This window comes from Dufourea novaeangliae, unplaced genomic scaffold (assembly GCF_001272555.1).
Source record: "Dufourea novaeangliae isolate 0120121106 unplaced genomic scaffold, ASM127255v1 scaffold142, whole genome shotgun sequence".
NCBI lineage: Eukaryota > Metazoa > Arthropoda > Insecta > Hymenoptera > Halictidae > Dufourea > Dufourea novaeangliae.
This window is the reverse complement of record NW_015374026.1, coordinates 432,201-454,414: the sequence shown is the minus strand read 5'-3', so window position 1 is coordinate 454,414 and position 22,214 is coordinate 432,201. Positions and strand designations below refer to the sequence as shown.

Genomic DNA, 22,214 nt, shown 5'->3' with positions numbered 1-22,214 from the left:
TTGTCTGTTGATTAAGTAAAATTTCATCGTTAAAAAAGATTAATTGAAAAATATAAAATATTGATCTAAATTATAGTACATATTTTTTCGTAGCATCTAGCTTTATAGATGTCAGTACAATTCAACCCTTTCACTGCTGACGTCATACACACATGCGCATACACAACCAAAAGAGATAATTTTTCTAACCCACACTAATAAGAATTTTATGTAAGATATTTATGGAATTTACTGAATAAAGGCGTTTAATTCTTTACAATGATTAATTATCGAATAATTAGACGCAAACATCGTCCCACTGTGGAACGATTAATTATGAAAGCATCGTTTTAAGTATACATATATTTAAATTGATATGATATTTTGGTTGTTCAGTGGGTTATTCTATAAATAGATTTCAATCCTGTTAGATATATACACTTGATAGCATACCACATACCACTTTATTGTTAATTCATGTCATTTAAAACATATACAGAGAGTAAGCTGCGGGGAGAGGGCATCATCTGGCATCATCCCTCAAATTGTCTCTCTTTCTCTTGTTTCATATACATACAGCATATTAGCTTTTACGCTCCTAGAGGCTATTGCAGGCTATTGGGATTGGTGCGTGGGTCTGTGACGTAAGTGAAGGACGGTTCTACATAGGTTCTACCCGTGGACCGTGCCGTGCAGTGCCGTGGTGGTCTCTTTTATCTTTTGAGATCCTCGGTGAAGACGAAATTCTTCCAGTATCATGACAGTTACACCAGTTACACTGTGTTACACTGCCTGGTATTGATTGAGCTTCCTTCGTTATTCTTATCACCGCTATTGATGATAAGAACTGACTTACCTGAACGAGATACTGTAACCTACCACTGGCCACATTCGATCGGTGAGTAGGTCTTCTGCTTAATTTCCGGTTAACTGTCACTCTGAAATAGCAACCGTAATTAACTGTACAGATAAGACATTGTTTGCCAACAATGACGTCATTACTGACACATTTCGCGCGTTTAAATTCTTTAAAAATCGAACGAATTGGCCGGTACACCATTTCGATGTTAAATCGATGAATACAATCGTATCGTTTTATATAAAATTTTGTGTAACCGAGGAACCCTTTTCTATGAATTGTCCTGATCGCAAGCAATCGCAAGGTATCAAAATGCATTGTCAAATTTTGTCACTACTTAAAACCTAACCTTGCAGTCGCACAGTTTTACGTGGTGGTATGGCCAATTGCTTAACCTACTTTGTGGTCCTTTATTCGCGTATTTAACATTTTGCATCAGAATATGTTTCAATACACGTTTGCCTTTCGGTATTGCTGTCGTTGTTTTTTTCATTCTCTACATTTACATTAATTTATTCGGCCATTAAATTAGCGTTTCCTGTGTTTTAGTACCTATTTACGACTTTATGTTTATTCTCAATTGTTTGTTTATGAGCGTTTGAGAATTATCCTTTTTTATTTTTCACATTCTTATTAAAATAGATATTTTGTTAATGTTTTTATAGATGTTTCGATTGAAATTTCGGACTTATATTATACATTTCGAAAACATAAGAAAAATCATTTTTATACACAGTATCAACTGTCTGTCAAAAAGCCTTTTATCGTGTTTCATATCTGGTGTTGACAGAGTTCACTGCAGTTACGCATATCTTGTGTGCACTCGTATTTGTTACGTAATATGTTCTGAATTTTTCCGTTATACCGTCGTAAACTTCAAGGACGTTGAAAAATTCAGTCCACGATAATGTAAGGATTAAACGAAGAATCCGGGTTTTTGTAATCAGACCGTTAACCCTTTGAAAATAATAATTGAAAATAATTTTTGCGATTAACAGAATGTGGAAACTATAATGAACTGTTAATAGATCGAGAATTGTTTTCGCGGTGGAGAAAAAAAATAGCAAAAACTTCCAGAGAATATCGTACGTGTCCAGATACCTTAGATATTTCACAGGGTTTGAAATTTCAAACCATTCTCATTTTTCAGGTGACAGTTTGCCAACACAGATACTTAGGTAGGTCACATGTGACCCAGTGATAATGTTTTTGGTAAAACAGTCACGCTGCGTATGTCACGTTCGTTCTGTTTCTGGATTTGGTTTAATGGAATTGGTTTAATTATTATCGTTTACAGTAGAATATTTACAAATGTAGGTATTAGTATAGAGTAAGTACATATTTCTCTTGTTGGTGGAGAAAATTTCGCTGGTCCTTGTAACAATTTATTATGTGTACGAAATTCGTCTGATGTAAAACTAATCCTTGCACGATGATACGTATGTTTCGTCGGGTAGAAACTATACATATGTATATTTAGTTCCTAATCGAACTATCTAATTGAGACGAAGACGAGATCGATCGGCATTTATACGGCATTTGTACGGAAATCGGAAACCTTTCATGATCCTATGTGCTCGAAATCGGGGAACTCATTGAAAATCATTTAACGGGGACCGTATCAAGTATTCGGAACCTGTCAAAGCCCGGTACTAGATCATATCGTGTATTCGCTGTACCACCCCAGTATACACTTTAGCTGCTTGAGCATCTTATAATGTATACTCTATCAATCGGGGTTTATTTAATAAGCTTTCTTGAATCAGAAATTGTCAAAAGCCTATCGTGAATCGATAAATTCTTATAACGTAATAAATATATAAAATTGTATAAAATTCAGAAAGAAAAACTCGATTGAGCACACTTAATTGTTATGATCATTTTCCGTACACTTGAAAAGTCGCATTTTTCTATTTTAAGCACTTAAAAAATCCAAGAAACGAATATTATATGAAAAATTGAATGACACATCGATTCACCGAGTTCTTCGAACGTTCGAATGTGACGTTTGCTGGAGGATTGGACTTTCGTAAGAAATCGATCATGTGTCCAGGTCATACTTCTCTATGCACAGGGAATCGTAGTAGCGATTGCCAACATTGCCAGAATGACAGGGTCCATTTAAGTTATTATGTTTACATAGTGTATACGTATATACGAAGGTGTTTGGATGCCCCTAATCACAAATAATGGACGTAATATCCTCCGTAACTTGCATATGACTCTATGAGACAACACATTTACACCCAGAAGTTCATTAACATATTCGCAGTCCGCAGTTTTAGAAAACACAAAGTGCTGCTGCTTTGTCCTAATAATACAATAGGAAATCTAAAACTATAAAGACGTATAAAAATCAGAAAAATCTCTTTTACAACGTAATACTATTAATTATTTACAACTAGAAAATAACATTAAATGTGTACGTTGTTTACGAATTATAATTGTTAGAATTAAGGTGAAAATTGTTGGTCAGACTATATTATCCGGATTGAAAATTAATGATTGCCTCTAAAAACCGTACTTAATAACACCCGGTAGGTGAAGCGGTAAAAGGATACATTTCGTGTTTGCGCGAATCACGCACGTGACTACATAGGATGCTAATACACTACGAAAACACCACGCACGTGATTGCGCACAGGTTTGGTTGTTCACCTTTCTGTTTCCATCTCTGTTTCTATATTTCATACGAATGCTTATACATATATCATACACGTATATTTCTATTACATGCTCGGGAACAAAGCTGCAAAATTGCAGTTATTTTTTATCCTGTATTCTACAGTACGATCAACCAGAGCGTTTATTGTGTAGCACTGTAAATTATTTTTCATACGTATGTATAGTAGATTATCTTCGCTGAAAGTGTTAATTATAAACCCACTTTCGTAACCCAAGGATCGAACGTTGTACTACTGCGTATGCCGCGAAAATTTGCAAATGTTATCCAACGAATACACGGCCACAATTGATGATTACCTGTATCGTACGGTGTTTAATCGCTAACTGTATATTAACACCAATAGTTCAAAGATCAAATGGAAAATATCATTTGAAAGTTCTGCATTTATTTGCACTCGGAGTTAGATACTACTACTTTTGATGGAACGATCGAAAATACTTTCACAAGAATACGAAACAGAACACACGATGACGACACGACTCTGGTTCAAGTTCGAGTTCGAATTCCTAAGGACGTTGATAACATTTTTTCGAGATTTTCAAGTATGACAGTTGTAAGATGTATAAGTACGTAAGAACGTAAGAATGTATTTCAATATGTCACACGAGTATTATTGTGTTTATCGTCGTATTATTTACAGCGTGTACACACGTATAATAATAACGGGATATGTAATTTCATAACAGGGAGAAACGTCTGAACTGTAGTTATACCAATGGAAAATAAGGACAGCGTGGAAGCTCCGAAACAATTTAAGTAAGTGAAAATTGACTTTTCTTTCTAATAATGTAAATATTACATAACACTGAACACTTGGTAAAATTTCATGGATCTTTGAATAAAATCGTTTCTGATTATTGTATAAAGAAATACGCGAACAAATCGGTAATGAATCCGCATCGTGGATTATTTTATAATTATAGACTCCTACCAAAAATTATAAATGGCGGAATCGCAGGTATTATCGGTGTCTCCGTGGTGTTCCCACTGGACTTGGTTAAAACACGATTACAGAATCAAGTTATCGGGCCTAATGGGGAACAAATGTACAAAAGCATGTAAGTAGCTTATACGACGTATAAAATACAATTTCACACTATTTCTGTACCTTTGTGTACGGTTATATCAAAAGATTCGAGAGGTCGATCGAACAATTTTCAAATCGTAACAAGTATTTTAAACTTCTTTTCAGGTTGGACTGTTTTAAGAAAACTTATAGAGCAGAAGGTTATTTCGGCATGTACAAAGGGTCTGCTGTAAATATTCTATTAATCACGCCCGAGAAAGCAATTAAACTCACTGCCAATGATACTTTTCGTCATTATCTGTCCACCGGAGCTGGGTAAGTGAATTTCTACGTTACGACGAGTGTGTACACTACCTAGTGTACAGTATTCCCTCTCTATAATCGCGTTTTCACGACCTCCTTATAATCACATCACCATCTGTAGCATATAGACGGCGAGGGAGAAGATATACCCCGTTGAAGAACTGATAAAGGAGAACCTGACGAGTCGCGAGCCAATGAAACGATCGATTGTGTCCACTGAATTGAGTCCGCTGTTTTCTATAATCGCGCGTTGCCAGGACCCAAGAGGTGCGGCTATATGGAAGGGAATACTGTACTTCCGATACACTAAATTCTGCCGAACATTCTGTAATTCTTACAGAAAGATATTAACAATTAATTATTATATTGTATTATAATAATTATGTAGTATTTAAACTCCTTGGACGTATACTTTACAGATGTTAGTTCACGTCACGCCATCCATATTAGTAGACTGCGGAAGCAAGTTTATGCCAATTCACAATTACAGTGTGAACCTAATAGGTATCTAAAAATTAAAATAGGGCAGAATGTGGAATTTTACACTAGAGGCTTTACTTTACTACATTAATAATAACATATACATATAAATGTATATATGCATTTTGTTGCATTTCCTAAGTCAATGGAGCTTATAAACGCATAAACATCCACAGTCTACATACATATTAGTAACAATAGAGAGTACCAATACTAATATTTTTTCCAATACTGATATTCACCAATAGAAAACACTGGTATTTATCTGTTTATAATGCTGGTGTTTGCGGTTATTCAGAACTGTTAGCATCGATATTAAAAATTTTTGAAAATGACCATTTATTAATCTCTGTACAGACAGCAACTGCCAGTAGAACGTGAGATGCTTGCCGGCGGCCTAGCAGGAGCATGTCAGATTATCGTCACAACTCCTATGGAGTTGCTAAAAATTCAAATGCAGGATGCAGGACGCGTGGCAGCGGAAGCAAAGAAAGGTAGCTCTGGACCTTTTTACAATTCTTATACTTACGATAAAAATGGGACAAATCATGATTTTAAATGTTTATTTAACTGTTTAGTTACATTAAATCTTAAATGCTTGCAATTTGTACATGTTCACGAATAACGATATCGGTAACTTCCAGGCCTAAATCTTGCCCCTTTAAGAGCATATTATTTTCGACAAACTTTTTCGGCCGTCTATCATTCCCGAATAATTTCGTGGATTCATTTCGTTCGATTCGTGTTTTTTACAGCTATGTGATACGTCCGCGATACCTAATAAAATTAGGAAAAGGAAGAGATTTAGTTGAAGATGGACGACAGCGTGTATCGAATATAGATTGGTAAACACGGTTTGAGAGTACTGCATCTGTTTCGAATATAGTAGTAGATATCTTAATTGTTAATGTATTTTACGACGAACAATTTTTATTTTCAAAAATTGAAAAATTTAGTTCCCTTTTGTTTGTAGATTTCTTCTGTTTCCTTAAACAATAAGCCAGTATCAATTCATCCGTTCTAATTTTCTCTGCCCAATGAGACATGCATACATTTACCCTTGATATCCGAGAATCCGTTTTTCTTTTAAAAGCAATGATTGAATTTTCCCCTGTACAGAAACTACATATATATTGGTTCACTCGTCACCTGTTTCCTGAAAGTGTCATTTTCTTTTTGTTACACCTAACTCTTTTCATGTGTGTGTTGTTTCTTTATCGTATTTAAGATTTCTTTTTGTGTGTCGCCTATGCTAGTCGTTCACGGGTCGTTTTATGAAAAAATATTTCACTAACTGATATCATAAACTATGAAAACTATGAAAACGATGAATTAACTTCATGTGTTTTCTAGTATTGATCGATACTTATAGAGCAAAAACCCACAAAATGTCTTTTCAAGAAGTCTAATAAAATCCTTATACACTTTACCAATGTTAAGCAATACTATTTTATAGAATCTTTTTTCATGCGTCAAATGAAAAGTTTTTAATATATTTACCCAATGCTCTGATGATTAATGTTTTAAGAAACAATAAGACAAAACTATTCTTTTATTGCAGCTGGGAAAGCTGTGCCAAAGGTGTCAGCTCTGTCCTTAACGAAAGATCTCCTTCGAAAGAGAGGTATTTTAGGACTCTACCAAGGCACTGGGGCAACAGCCCTCAGAGATGTCACTTTTTCAGTAATCTACTTCCCAATGTTTGCTAGACTGAATAGTTTGGGGCCCCAACGGGAGGATGGTACCGGTAAGTATGCATTAATTTAAATGCCCTATTCAGAAATATACATTACATAGATGCAGTTTGATATTCTGACGAACCCAATCTGATTAATATTTTTGCGTTGATTGCCAGCTGTGTTTTGGTGGTCATTTGTGTCCGGTTGTTTATCTGGCTCTACAGCCGCTCTGATGGTCAATCCATTTGATGTAATCAAAACTAGGTTGCAAGTAATTAAAAAGGCTCCCGGAGATCCGACATATAATGGCGTGTTCGACTGTATAGGGTAAGCGTGTATACACATATGTACATAAATGTGTTCAAAATGAGGATTTTGAGTTTGCTAAAAGCATACCTTTAACATTATAAGTCATAAGCAAACGAAGGTTGATGACCAGTACTATCCAATAATTGTATAATAGAATCTCGAGTCGAAAGAGAAAAAAAGTTTTGAGTAGTGGTAGATGGTGACGTTAAATAGGTATTTTGTAAAAAAAAAGATACCTAACCTTACAGAAAAACTATGAGGAACGAAGGACCAACGGCGTTCTTCAAAGGCGGAGCCTGTCGAATGATCGTGATAGCGCCCCTCTTCGGGATTGCACAAACTGTATACTACCTCGGCGTTGCGGAATGGGCCCTGGGTCTTAAATAAACATTACCGTCTACTCCGTTTCGCCGTTTTAAATACTCTGGGATTAAACTGACAATAACTGGCGTATTATAGATGTATTTTCGCTTAGTACGTATCACTAGTTGTCCAGTAAGTGAATTGGGCTGAATTATCTCGGTACCTTGATCATCGAAATTGGAAAATCCGTTCAAAGGCTAACAATTTTTTAACGAATTCTCAATAGACCGATAAGTGAAGTTAATAATTATTTTTACATAGGATTTATCAATTTTTTATGAGAAGTCAATAGTTCCGAATTTTAGTGGCACTTGCATTATACAATACATAATAGTTTTGATTGACATTTCAGATACAATTCCATTGTTTTGCTTTTCTTTATTCTTATATTATTGTGACACTTCTGATAGTCAAGGTTCTCCTGTTGCATAACAGGGCCAAATCAACGCTGACAGTAATAACGTTGATTCCGACCCAGTATTATAATTGAATGCAAAACAAAGACCAGGATTTACTATCATGTTCGCTTATTTTATTCTTTTATTCGTCGAACTATCATTGTAAATCACGGACTTTATTTTCTCTATCTTAACGTCTTTTACATTAATATCAGTTCATCGAAAACCAGTGTTCCCGCTTCCTTTACTTAATTTCTTTCGATACCTTAAACACACGATGTACTAAATTATAATAATTTAGAGAAAGTATAGGTATCTCATTCAATTATGAAATCTCCCAGTTTAGTCGAGGGTTCAAGTGGAAAGAGCTGTTCAAAGAGGTTCTAAATTTACCTATGAATGAAACACAAAAAAAACGAACAACGTATTGAAAAGATTACATATAAAATATTACATATCTAAATGTACACCGCTGAGAATAAATTATTGAGGATGTTAGGACTTTGCTTTTGTATTTATTTTTCTCTATAGTCTACATGTATTTATATTAGAAATACTTTTGGAAACACTGGTACAGTACCTCGTTATAACAAGAGCTTACCGGAAGGTATATGTATGTAGTATGTACTAGTTTTTTGTGATTCTAGTCGATTTAGTCATCAGGAATTATTACTATTGTAAGTTGACAGTTCAGGTAAACTCCTGGTTGGTATGCTTAGTAAGAAATTCCAATGAAATAGACTTGATTTATGTTAGTTTGAAATTGTTTATTTAAAACTAACGATTATGTTATCGTATCTTTAGTGAAAGTTTCTTTCATTAATGTAAAACATTTTTTATGTTATTGGAAATGATCTCCTTTAAATACCATTAAGCTATGCTGAACGTTTTAAAATCATTGGCATTGAAAATTTTGTCAAATATGTTAAATTTCATTTCAGTTGTTATATAAGTATTGTTTTTAAAGAATTAAATTACGTGCATTAGAATTTCTGGAAAAAGATCATAATAATTTAGAGTTAAACACTGTTTTCTTCCTCTTTTTCCATCCTAAGAGATATTATAGGGAAATTTTCGAGAAATTTTCCAAGAGGAGATGCATTGTCAATTTTAGTCAAGGCTCTTAAAGAAAAATAATAGAAATGTTAATGTTATCGATGTATATTGACGTTGTACAGAAGTAAATCTTGCTGTGTTATGCAATCAATTATGTAAAAGAATTAAACTTCTATTCACAGCTACTATGAATAAGTATAGTTTCTTACTAGTTTATTAATTATTGTACATTCTTCTTTAATCGAAATTTTATACTAAAGGCGGGAAGAAAATAATTTATTTCATTAGTAAAAACGTCATGTAAAAAGTTTTATTCAACAACTGTTATTATTGCAAAAGTTTGTTATATGCTTATTTTATTTTTTTAATTAAAATCATATGTACAAAGTCAGAGAGTGGTAAAGAACGAAACAGATTCGATTTATTTCTACTTCTTAACTGATCCCTCCTATAGTAGGAGTTCCTTTCTGAAATTCCTATTCGTTGTCATTCTTAAACTTATTATGATGTTATCGTTTATTCAGAACCCCCATGCTTTGAAATGCTCACCTCGAGAGTTCGGTGAAGTGATTTTGTTCATTTTCTTGCCCGGTGAATAAACTATAAATTTGTTGTGCACGTTAGCTGTAATAAAAAATACGTTCATTCAAAATATAACCTTTCTACGACAGTTCTGAATGGAGAAAAAAAAATGGTATTTACCTCGCGTTATAATGATGCACAGGTTTCCGATAAAGTTCGAACGCACTTCCTCTTTGTTCCCTACTTCCGGCAAGGTCCAGTGCGCTGGGTTCTCTGTTATGTCCCGGGCTTGTTGGAAAATTTTGCGCAGTCGCGTTATGACCGTTGTTCACAACATATCCGTTGTGATTTACATTGTTCCTGTTATGAGAGAGTCCAAGGCTCAGTTGACTGGCACTGTTACTGTGGCTATGAGTCGCCATTGGCGGGCTACAATGCGGATGCGTGTGACTCAAGCTGTGATTATGAGCAGGCGTGGAAAGGTGGCTCAAGTTGTGATGGGAATTCCCTAAATTCGAATCGTGACGGTTTGGCGGTGGAATGTTGTAATAGTACTGACCACTGTTACGCTGGGCGTTGATATTACCTTCCACCTAAAAGAGAATTTTCAAAAAAATCCTATTTACGTTTAAATTTATATACGTTCCTCTGCATTCGTGCGACAAAGGAGTCTGTGAATATAAATGCTCCATGAGAAAAATAAGCAATCACTCACATGGGATGTAGCAATGGAGTAGCTTTTCGAATGCTGATGGGGCGTGTTACTTCCTTCGTTTCCATTATTTTCTGGTTGCGCCAAGTTCGTCTGCGGTGGCCTGTAGTTTTTTGGTTTTGGGGGTGGTATCGGTTTGTATGATCCTCCAGGTTTGTTTTGGGGCAGTGTTATCGACTTGTAATCGGTTGTACGGCTACAAAATATATAATACGCAAAATATTCTCTAGCTTACAGGGATGCAGCAGAGATTTGATCCAGTAATATTGGAAGGTGCATAAATTATAGAAATTGAGCCGAGTGGAGTAAAATATAAAGTAATGAAGTTGTATAAAAAAAAAAAAAAAAAAAAAAATGGTTGACACAGATACAAGTGATTTTTTATAGGCAGAAATTATAGAAGCAGAACTAAGGTCAATCAAAGAACTTCTTTTAAAAGATTAAATTTCATTAACCCTTTCGGTGCTATGAACGTGTGTATACACGTTTCTTGAATAGTAGTACACGTAACCCATTCGTCAAAAGTATTGCCGCACCAAAAGGATTAAATAAGGCTTTTGTAACAAGTGCTACACAAATAAGAAAAAATATAGGGAATTATATTGTTTACACGCAACAGGGGTACATGCGCTTGAATATCTGCTTCAAGCAAGACTAGTGAGAATTCGTCAAAACAGAATATTCAGACTAATGTATCTTGACTAGAAATATATATTCTACAAGCTCTTCTTAACTGTCGAGGTTTCAGCGCCATCGCTCTAAGCACCAGATAAAGAAAGAAGAGAAGTGAAGAAATTTATAAGTAAAATATAATCATTTTTTATAAACCAAATTATTCATTATGTAACGCAAAAACGTTACCATTAGAACACAAAAAAAAAATTAAGAATACACATACCTGTACTTAGCGTAATCAGTCCGGGTTTGTGGATCATGACTGCTGGGAATCGGTTGTGCTGTCGATCTAGTGAATCTGTAAGGATCATGTGACCTAGCTGGTCCACCGCTGCTTTTCATGTCGTCCGGTACATTGGGACCCAATCGACCGGTCGATGTACTCAGACCCGGCGGTGTTCCATAACTTGCGTTCCCATTTGTATTATTATAGGAGTCGTAAGAAGACACGCTATCGTAGCTTCCCTGTGTATACATAGAAATACAACCACGAAAATAATTAAATTATCTTGTTACTCTCGAAGTCACACTGCGTACAAATTTCTGGATACAGTAAATCATCGATGAGTGTTCCAAGTCTCCTCGGGACTGAGTGTTCAGACGTAATCCCCACCACTCGGGGAATCTCCTGTGGAAGCAATCCAGCGCCTGGTACTGGGGACGACGTCTGATCGCTCACTTTCGAGGAGCATTTGAACACTCATAGATGATTTACCGTATGTAACTCTTACCGCTTTCGGCTGAGCTCTTTCCAGCGAGGAAGTGGCATTAGCCTTATGGGGCGTCGCGTTTATATAATTCGCCACGTCCAGCACCGAGTCCGTTTTATTCAGTAACCGTTCCTGCGCGGATCGTCCGATTGTGTTACGTCCCGACTGATTGCTAGGCTTCGCGTTACGATCAACACGTGGAGGCAAATCAGGCGGACTGTGATGCGACGATCTCGGCTCGAACGAGCCGCCGAGATATTCCGGCGATCCAGACTGATTACTCACCTGTCCTGACAACGAGAACCCGTACTTTCCGTCTCCCATTCCACCTTGCGATCTCCTTTTCGGTTGTTCGAAGGATTGCTGGAATCGATACAATATTTAACGATGAATGAAATTATTAACCTTCGGAATACGAACCAATAGCCGGGTAAATTGTGACCCGTAAGAAGGATCTTACAACAAACGTGTAGGTATACATATATGTGTGTATGTACGTACATATGTATATGTGTCACCAGTAGGACGAAATGGTTTTCGAAGGACAGTTTGTAAAAAAAATGGCTACTATTTGGCGTCGCAAGAGGATCAAAACGTTCACAGTTATTGTGTACAAAGTATCTCATTTAAGTGTGACCCCCCGAATATCTTTTTTAATCGTGAAAACGGATAAATATTTTATACGTAATTTGAATCAGTATCCTGCAAGCGTTGTTTTTTCTCTAAGTTTTCAAACTCATCGATGTTTTCATTCTCGGTGTTCAAGGTCATTTAACGTCATATCATAGTATGTTATTTAAAACATCGATGACCTTGAAAATTTCGAGAAACATTTGAAAAAGAAAAGAAACACCGCCTTTTGGATACTGACCACTTAATACCATTGAAATTACATATAAAAATATTCGGGGAACCCATACATATACACTTTTTTCATTGCTTTTTTTTTGTGTTTCTCGTCCACCGCTGAAACGGGATCCACGTATTAGAAAACAGGCCCCTGTCCACGTGACTGGGTTGTATGTATTTCGAGTCACGCGTTATTATGGTATGTATCTCTCTGTTTACCTGATAAGTGGTCGAATACGGTGGCGGTGCAGCAATGTCATCTTGGGTCGCGATGCTTGGGTCTGAACTGCTCTTCAATCTAGACGGGGCACCAAGAACGCCCGGCATCGTTGGGGCCGGGCTCAGTTCCAAGTCACTCTCCGGGGAGGAAGCATAGGAGAGGCGAGAAGTCATCGGGAATAGGAAGTCATCCGAGAGTGCTTCTTCCGGCTATCATCCGCAGGGCACAGAGGACAACACGTTACAGAGGTATACGCTTTGTTTGGTGTCCCTTCCAGACCATATTTTCCCATATTTACAAATTTTTCATGTATATTAATAATATCAACTACATATCTTTTTCCTCACGATCTTCCTGACCGTAACAACTTTTTAAGAAATTTCTTAAAAACATTATTAGCATACGAGTTATTGCAGTTGGCAAAAAAAAATATTCAATGACGGGAACAGTGTCTGGAAGGGTTCAAATTTTGCACAGAAAACAAATATTTGTCGTTAAGTTAATTTTTACATCAGGTTGAGGCGTTTGGTGGATTATAGGATAAATTGAGAACTAGATTGAACCAAAAGAAATGTTTACGAGAAAGTTTTGTGGTCATAAATTATCTTTTTGATTTTTATTCCGGGACAATAATGTATTTGGCTGTTTCTCAGCTCTGGAAGCCGTATGTGTAAAAATCAAGACCAAACATATCACCTAATTTTTCGGTTAGTCTTGCATGAAGATGCAGGATGAATGATTGATAACGTTCCTAGAAAATTAATGCGATTAAGATGATATTAGTTCATTTCCGTTATCTTGTTAGGTGTTAAACCGAGTCCTTTGTGTCTCTGTGCTTACGTAAACTGAATCGTTGCTGTACTTCTTGTTACCATTTAGAATATGTATTTTCTAAATCATTTCCAGCATTATTTATAAAAGCTACAAACACAAGGACTTAATTTACAACCCAGCATTATGACAATACATTTTTTAATGTTTCAAAATTTTTAATTAGTGCTCATAAACAAATATAATTATATTTTGATTTAATCATGTGTATACAATATTTAAAAAAAAAAAAAAAATGTATTAAGTTCCGTCAACGAATGAGATGAGATGTTAAAATTATTATGTTAAGTATGGTGTTTTTAATGAAATTACGATTTTGACTTGTTCAATCCTCGTGATTCTACCATTCAATATTTTCCCAGTAACACATTTTGAAAATTTATTTCAACATATCACTTGAATCGAATATACAAAATATGTACACAATACATAATACAATTCTCATCCATTCTGACCGTTATGTACTTTCCTTTTTTAAATACTTATAGCGTATTAAACATATTGGAGCTATTAAATGCAGTCATGCAAACTGAATTGAACATAAAATGAACAAGGTGTCTCGAGTATCTTGAATTACTAATAGCATATAATAATATAAGAACTTTAACAGTAAATATGGAAAATCTTCAATAGTTAATAAAAAAAACAAAGAAAAACTAAATTGGGCTTGCCAATATTTGTACGAATTATAAAGAAAGAAGAGGCGTTGCAAACAGATTCAAAACATTCGTTTTACTTGAAATAACGTTAAAGATCCGATTGATTGGAGGTTGATAATCAAGACACCCTGAGTAGGAAAAGCGGGATTCTTCAAATGTAGCCGAAAAATTGCTCACGGACAACATCAGACGTTAGAGACGGATAAGAAGGTAATGAAAATAATTTGTCCGTGTGATAAGTATCATTTTCGTTCACATCATGAAATGCGGTTTCCTTTGAAAACGGGGGCACAGGAGGTGGAGGTAAATCACGAGGTTCACCGGACGAATGACATAGCTCCCACGCCATTTGTCGACCGTATGATGTCTACAATAAATTATCATAAAATCATTTCATCAACGTTAAATTCCATTAGATTCCATTCGAATAAGATTTTCATCATTCAAGCGACACATTTCAGTTCGAACAACCCCCCTGGCTACTTTATACTTGAAAAAAGACTTGCTGTCTCTTCTGTTATCAAACTATAAACTTTGAATCCTCGCGATTAGATGCTCAAATGGTACACTATTCATTGGTAGAATTATAAATATTTCGAAACATTTAAACGATACCTTGGTTTGACTCATCCACAGTAATCCTTGTTGTTGCCGATCAATCAATTCCCTTAACTTTCGATACCAAGCTTCCGGTGTGGTCAACGTGATCACCGCGCTGAATACATGGCCCCAAATTTTATCCAGCTTCTGACATTGTTCCAGAAGTTTTTTGCTGCTCTTGTGTGCCGATCTGCGAAGCAAATAGAAAAAAAATCCATAATTAAATGATCATTCAGGTCGTCGTCACCTGAAACTTATCATGCTACAAGGACGATCATGATAACCTAAAAATACTTTTATTCCTTCGAATTCTCTCTGTAAGTTTATCAATGTATAATTTGAAATTTCCGCGACGAAAACTTACTTAGGGATTCCGGCTCGCATCTCCTTTATAATCTGCTTCGTTTCCGCTTTCAGAAAAATGACTATCGGGTAGAACTGCGCGTAATTTAGTCGATCGACCGCGTTCGGAGTGATATCCAGCAAGGCGTGCTTGCCACGGTCCATCACCTCTCTAATGGCACTCAATCGGATGATGCCCGATGACTTCGTATTCTTTCCAACGCTGTCGTCCAATTGGTTTTCCATTTCTATGAAAAAAAAGAAAAGAAAAGAAAAGAAAAGAAAAATCAGAATTTCATTCAGAGTTCAACGAATTGACTTGAATAAATAAATAAGTCAAAAGGTGGTTTTGTCACATACGGGGCGATGTAAATTTATCCGGGAAATCCTTTAAAAGTTTCTCTCTGGCCAGGTCTGCAACCGGCCCGAAAAGGACGACGGGTCTGACGAAACCTGGATGCCTGAGGATAACTCTCTCGTAGGCGGGAAATTTGCTAACGCTATCCGAGAACACTACATCGTCCCAGTGATCCTGAAAAGAAAGATATAACAATTACCATGGAAAATGAACCATGTATTGTTTGTTTCACCGAGCGTTGTAAGGAATCATTTACCCTTCCCAACGACTTCGAACGTCTATGGCTGCTTCGTCTCCTTCTAAAGAAGCTACCTCTGCTTTCACTGGCGCTCATTTCCTTCTTGGTCGCGTTGAACTGCGCGGTCGCCAGTTCTTCTGCTCGAGCTTTATTCGGTATAATACCTTTCTGTACTTCCTGATTGTTCCGACCGATACGAAACACTTGCCAGGAACCGACGACACCATTGTGCAGCGTGTCTACCACGTGAAATACGTCCCCGCTGCGGAAGCTCATTTCACCTTTTTGGGGTTGCTCGTAATGGAAGTGAGTCCTGCGATATGTACATGTATGTATATTCCCATATAGATCGCGGTATCGTTAATGGGCCTGAAAAGCCCTTAATAACCTTCGAGAACGCTTACTTTATGTGAAACGAATCACCCTTTCCGGATGCCACCACTTGATCGTACTCTTGTCGTCGATGCTGAACGATCAGGTCGATCTGCTCTTGCAGACTGAGCAAGAAAAGGACAGCTTCTTCTCTCGTCACCCCTTTCATGTCCATGTCGTTTATCTGGAATCCAACAGTCGACTTGAACGTAGACGGTTTATAGAGCACTGTTAACAGTGTTAACCCTCTAATGGTAAGGACCATTATGTTCGAGATAACAACTTCTTTTTATCGATTTAAAAATAGGAAAAACGAGCTGAGGTCGTATCCGAGCCCACCTTACCACTAATAGTAGGGTTAATTCGGTGTGAATGGTTGTTTTTCGTATGAAGATAATCGGGGGTACCTTTAGAATTTTATCTCCGGGTTGCAAGCCCTGAAGAGACGCCGGACTGCCTGCTTGAACAGCAGTGACAAAAACACCGGTTTCGTTTCCGCCACTGAGTCGAACACCCACTGATCCTTCTTTTTGGAAAGTAATGAACCGTGGATCCGGCCTGGTAAAATCGTTAATAACACTTTGTGAGCTTTTATTCGCGTGAATTTAGGAACTGAGCTACATAGGATAAATAACTTTACAACTTGAAATATCTTGAGAACTAAAAGGACTGATTGTCGAGTATTATTCAGTATGAAGTATTACTCACATTGGAAGTTTATTTCGTGCTAAATCCTCGTCGTAAAGTTGCCTCCTGGTACCATAATAATCTACAACAAAAGAGTAAAAATTATGGTACTCGATACCATGTCCAGTTCGACTGTGCCTGCCTGCAAGTGTGAAGTTGCAAGACACATTAATCGATTCTAATAACGACTCGAGGTGCTAACAGAGCAAAGAGTTACACAGGAAAGTCTTGCGAATGAAAATGCCATGGAGATGATACCTTCTGGTCTAGGAGGCGGCGGTCTAGGAGGATCAACAGTGGGCGTCGCGGGGAGATCCAACTGACTAAGAGAGACATCCATTAACGGCCCCCTGGCTCGACCCCTGGGAACAAGATTGCTTTTGTCCTCTATCGGCTGTCTCGTCGGCGGTGGAACATACAAGTTCTGGCTACTGTAGCTGGTCGTTCCCGACAGATACTCCCCGGTTTCGCTCTTCGTCTGCAGTTGACCATGACAGCAAGAATTATCTCGGGTCACCACGATCGACAATCTATCCTTGCATTGATCCATCAGTTTTTTGGCCTCCTTCAAGCTCATGTTGTCCGTGGCCACGCTACCGATTCGCGTTAAAACATCCCCTGGTTTCACGCCCGTGTTCTCTCGAGTCACCTCTTTCACGTAAAGTCGACAGCCGAGAACAATTCCGAAGTCTAAAACGAAAAAGGAGAATTTAAGAGAGGAACGACACCCCAGATTAATAAACACATTCGCTTATAACTTATAACCATGGAAGCTCTGATTGGTAAGTAGTTGGGAAGATGTATTGTTATGTTTGACTTCAGTTCTTAAAAGAAAATATTCCTCTTGTATCTTTATTCGAAAGTTTCGAGAGATACGAAATCTTTGAAAGTTTCGAATTTGAGTTTCGAAAATTTGAAAAATTAGCTTCCAACCCATTCCTAGTAACTAAGGTAAGTTTGCTGACCATCTTTCTTGTTGTTCCTCGTGAGAGTCAGTCTGTGACTTTGAAGGCTCGAGTTCCCAATGCCGGAAGAATTGGACGCGGCTCGCCGTTTGACGACCAACAGAACCGTTGATCCGGAATCCCTGAGGACGCGGATCGCGGCACCATAATCGGCGCCCTCCAGTGATATTCCATTCGCGGATATTATCCGATCGTTTACTCTAACAGAAAAAGTCGTGGAATACCATCAGAAAATTGTTCGGCCGAACAAGGCGATCGTTTTAGCGAAATGTTTCTCACGGCCAACAAAGCCTAACGCGCCGTGCATGCTCACGCGTATTTAGGTAATTAGGTTTACTAAAAATCTTGATTCATTTGGCGCGGTTATTTTACATTTTAAATTTAAATGAAAGAAATAGCCATCGGCACTCGCGCAAAGAGCTGCTAGTAGTTTGAAATTGATGTTAGTTGAATAATAATAGTTTAGTACAGTGGACTCTCGACATATTGGAGAGTAAAATTCGTGGAAGCAACACAACTACCTACATAGACAACACATGTCATATCGAGTGTGCTACTCTGTGGCTCCGGCCTCACTCAGCGTGTGCGCTACTATTTAAACAACTTCGATCCGATTTATTGCAACAATCAGTGCAATTTCGAATTATTTCAAAAGAGAAAATAATGACAAAATTTCATTCAATTATTTCTTGGCATAAACAATAACGAACATAAACGGAAAGTTACAGATCTATTAATAAATGTCTTTACTGTAATTTTCCTTCGGCAGGGCCAGCCTTCAGAACATCGGAGATCGCTATAGCCGGATCGCCGTTGGTGAAATGGGGATTGTCCCGTCCACCGGAAACTGCAATCCCGAACCCGTAACCAGGCACTCTTGTAACTGTCACATGATGGACCTCCCATCCCCTGTCTCCGTTCTGAAAATAGTAAAAACCACCGATTTTTTAAGAAAAAACCGAAAGAAAACGAAAAGAAAGAGGAACACGGTTATCATGTGACAGTAAAAGTCACGACTTTTGGTGTCGTGACACTGTACGACAACGGGACATCTAGTTTTCCCGACGACAAAAGTCACAACTAAATCAAGGACTGCAGATTTTATGTAAATTCACAATTTCAGATAAGAATATCTAACAATCGAAACGAGAACAAAATTTTGAATTTCGTACCGGACGCTTTACTACGTTAGTAATAACACAGAAATGGCGTTGAACTTTATGAAAACCTTTACTTTATTGCATTGTCCAATTTAAGAGATACTATAAATACATTAGCAGCCGTAGTCTAGTCACAACATTGACCGTCGTTACAGTGAAAATCAAGATTTTCTGGTCACGTGAAAACTTACCATAACCATCGATCTTTCTGTCACCTTACTAGCAACGAATCACGACGATGATGATAATTGCCTCGCGTGATCTAGATACACGCAAAGTCTCGAAGAATCCGCTTCTCTCCGCGGATGGATGGAAGGAATTCGAAGAAACAAGCTGAACGAGTAATTGGATGAAAAATTCTACGGATTCTTGTTAAGAGGATTCGTCTGCTTAACACCTAATAGTTAACTCGAACTCAATCCGGGACCACATTTCAATTTACAATTTACCGAAGCTTGTGTCTAAATGTTTCGAGCCGATCATATTAAATTTGCAGTAGGTTTCTCTTATGTCTTATGGCATTGGAACAACGTAGCAATGTTTCAAAGTTGTACTTCAAGTGTCACTCTCAAAACCCTTAAAGAAAGTCAATTTTTTTTCTGCCATTTGGTACAGAAATTCCAAGGGAAATTCTTTCAACTTTTCAACAATTCTTGTTCATATTTTTTATAAAGGATTGTTAGTGTCACGAAAGTGAAATAATAACAGACTTTAGAATAATAATTATTATAGTAAGAATCTACTAAAGTCTCCTCTAAATTATAATGATAATTATTATTGTAAATAGTAATAATACTTACTTTTATTATTATAGTAATTATTATTCGAAAATCTAATATTATTTCAATTTAGACTACTGATTTAAACACTAACAATCCTTTATTTAAAACGTATTCTTATTTGCTATTACGTTAACAATCAATTATGTTATTAATAATTATTATTGAAAAATGGTTACTAAAAAAAAATTCCGAAAGTAACGAACGATAAAGAAAATTTTATGTCAATTTGAAGTTTTTGTATTTATGGAAGTCGTTGATGTGCTTCGCGGTACAGCCGGTACAGGCTGGTTCGTTCCCACCAAATTTTGAAATCCCACCTGTGCATCGGTTCCGCCGGAAGTGTGAAGAACACCGGTGTGCGTCGTCGAAGTCGAATTCGGGGGGTTTCCCGAATTTCCAACGCCGACATTGTTCTCGTTCCTCTCCATTCTCGCTAACCGGGAACTTTTAGTCTCGAAGAACCGACGTCTCTCCCCCCCCCCTTCCCCCCGCCCTGTTTAACGTCTACGAAGAAACATGTTCCCCGAATAGGTACTAGGTACACTCTTTTCCCCCGTGTATCTTCTTCGAAATTATAACTGCATTTTCGTTCGCTCCCAATATCAGCTTATTTATAATATCTATATGTATATCCTTAAAAATTCGTTCAACACTTTTTAATAACGTCGATATATCGATTATCAATTCACCTTTAAATATTGCACTGCTATAAAAGTCGAGATCATCGAAAAAAATATTTTTCCTTATTTAAGCTTCAAGAAGGATCCATAAGAGTATCTCGTCGATTTGTATATTCTGTACCGTTCTCCTCTGCTCTTTTTCGTAAAAAATTCGTTCCAGTGAAATTTCCATCGGTTATCTCTCAAGAAAAGTTCTCATTTTCCTTCGACATATTTTATTCTCTGAGAAAATCAGTTTTTAATTCGTATATTTCTTATTAAAGATTTCCTTTGCCTGCAGACTATACGTTGTTTCGAAAAAGAATACTCGTATACTCGTATATAATATTTATCACAGTTCTATATGGCTTCTAGAAAAGAAAAACAACACGAAGCCGTTGAGCGTTCTCCTGTGCTAACAATGAGAGTTTTCCGACGCATAGGCGTCTGGTGGCCAGTGGCGTAAGACCGTCCAATCCCACGTGCATCCCAGATTCCACCGACGATTTTTCTTTCTCCTTCCCCTTTTTTACTCCATTAAATATCTATACGTTAAATAACAATCACATGTGCTGTGTTACATTGAAATCCAGCTCGACCTCGTTCCGCGATGAGAGAGTTTTCCTAACAGCAGCGTTTTCCACGATGTGCTGCTGCTTCACCCGCCATGCGGACAATTCAATGCGAGCCACACCAGTTATGGAATTCCATTTTCCTATCGAGTAGTCAGGCCTTCACTTTCCTCCTCGTTCTAATTCCATGTTTCACTGCTCGCCACCTTTTTCTTCACACTGATCTTGAATACAATTTCGTTCGATCGTGATCGAACCTGAAAGGATCTCTCAGTTTCCGGACTGTTCTTTCTCTTTTTCTCCCCTTTTCCTTTCAAAAATAGCTTCGGTCCACGTTCACGTTCTTTTGTTCCATTGAAAATCTCGAATCTCTATCGGTTGAGTATTTTCCAAGAACACTTATTGTTTTTTACGTTTTCTTTCTTTTTTTCTTTCAAAATGTAGTGCAATAGATATTGTATAATATTCGTTGTAAATGAAAGACTTGTAAATTGAGCCTCTTCAGCGTTGCTCGAAACAGAAAAGGAAAAACAATTTTAGTTTGCTCGGCTTTCTCACGAGTTTGTTGATTGCACCCCACCTAATCTTTCACCAGTGTCCACTATATGCATTCTTCTAGTTACGCGATACTGTAAATTTACAAAACCATACGTCAAGGGACCCAGTAGTTTTACTCGTAATTTTTTCTTACACGTAAGAAACAACAGAAAAAGAAAAGAAGTAACTGCTTAATTAAAAAATCGATAATTATTTTTCGCGTTTCAGTGGATTTCCAAATTATTTCTAAATAAATATCCTGGAACACAATTGTTTTACAAATAAACTATTGTCAAATACTTTTCTGTTCTCAAAACACATTTCTATAAATATACTATTCTCGTAAAGTTTTTGGAAAATTCAAAAGATACAAAACGATCTTGACACTGAGGTTATCTCGAATTCGTCCCGAGAACCACTTGTTGCACGTTGCACGATAATGCAAACGACGGGATCGGGAAGTTTTTTCGTTCGCGCACGGTGTTTCCGTCGTTCTATCATCAAGAACTTCCATTTTCCAAACTCGATCTGGATCTACAAGGGCAAGTTCGAATCCACACTGTAAACACACACACACACACACACGCGCGCGCACACATACACACACACACACACACACACACAC

At 37.1% G+C, this 22,214-nt stretch overlaps 2 protein-coding genes across 6 annotated transcripts in view; one reads left to right on the top strand and one right to left on the bottom strand.

Annotated features, from left to right (window-relative positions):
• The first annotated feature begins 614 nt into the window (after positions 1–614).
• On the top strand, positions 615–7,908 carry LOC107189335 (mitochondrial glutamate carrier 1-like). Of its 4 annotated transcripts, none has more exons than XM_015577837.1 (8): positions 615–877; positions 4,211–4,280; positions 4,448–4,582; positions 4,717–4,866; positions 5,692–5,828; positions 6,896–7,081; positions 7,190–7,340; positions 7,571–7,908. In XM_015577837.1, the coding sequence occupies exons 2-8, from the start codon at positions 4,240–4,242 to the stop codon at positions 7,707–7,709; spliced, it is 939 nt and encodes a 312-aa protein (XP_015433323.1). In that variant the 5' UTR covers positions 615–877; positions 4,211–4,239; the 3' UTR covers positions 7,710–7,908. The 4 variants fall into 4 exon arrangements, with proteins under 4 accessions (XP_015433323.1, XP_015433324.1, XP_015433326.1 ...); XM_015577838.1 differs by lacking the exon at positions 615–877 and adding an exon at positions 1,993–2,016; XM_015577840.1 differs by lacking the exon at positions 615–877 and adding an exon at positions 3,415–3,482.
• Positions 7,909–9,490: 1,582 nt separating this feature from the next.
• The window catches only part of LOC107189387 (tight junction protein ZO-1), a 16,457-nt gene continuing 3,733 nt past the window's right edge, over positions 9,491–22,214 (bottom strand). Inside the window, exons 1-17 of one of the 2 annotated variants that reach the window (XM_015577908.1) lie at positions 20,139–20,621; positions 18,630–18,799; positions 17,880–18,079; positions 17,173–17,604; positions 16,936–16,996; positions 16,635–16,785; positions 16,260–16,411; positions 15,874–16,168; positions 15,620–15,791; positions 15,282–15,507; positions 14,933–15,107; positions 12,827–13,036; positions 11,780–12,121; positions 11,272–11,513; positions 10,377–10,569; positions 9,842–10,254; positions 9,491–9,763 (exon numbers count right to left, since the gene is read on the bottom strand). In XM_015577908.1, coding sequence (XP_015433394.1) covers positions 9,760–9,763; positions 9,842–10,254; positions 10,377–10,569; positions 11,272–11,513; positions 11,780–12,121; positions 12,827–13,036; positions 14,933–15,107; positions 15,282–15,507; positions 15,620–15,791; positions 15,874–16,168; positions 16,260–16,411; positions 16,635–16,785; positions 16,936–16,996; positions 17,173–17,604; positions 17,880–18,079; positions 18,630–18,799; positions 20,139–20,249 — 3,549 coding nt within the window. In that variant the 5' untranslated portion in view covers positions 20,250–20,621 and the 3' untranslated portion in view covers positions 9,491–9,759. Of the gene's footprint in view, positions 9,764–9,841; positions 10,255–10,376; positions 10,570–11,271; positions 11,514–11,779; positions 12,122–12,826; positions 13,037–14,932; positions 15,108–15,281; positions 15,508–15,619; positions 15,792–15,873; positions 16,169–16,259; positions 16,412–16,634; positions 16,786–16,935; positions 16,997–17,172; positions 17,605–17,879; positions 18,080–18,629; positions 18,800–20,138; positions 20,622–22,214 lie in introns of those variants that run through there. The other variant, XM_015577907.1, reaches the window with a different exon arrangement.

Excerpts from the sequence above, each read along its gene's own strand:
- LOC107189335 (XM_015577837.1), top strand. The coding sequence starts at position 4,240 with ATGGAAAATAAGGACAGCGTGGAAGCTCCGAAACAATTTAA. Across the intron at positions 4,867-5,691 it reads TATCTGTCCACCGGAGCTGG|ACAGCAACTGCCAGTAGAAC; the intron begins GTAAGTGAATTT and ends ATCTCTGTACAG. Across the intron at positions 5,829-6,895 it reads GGCAGCGGAAGCAAAGAAAG|CTGGGAAAGCTGTGCCAAAG; the intron begins GTAGCTCTGGAC and ends CTTTTATTGCAG.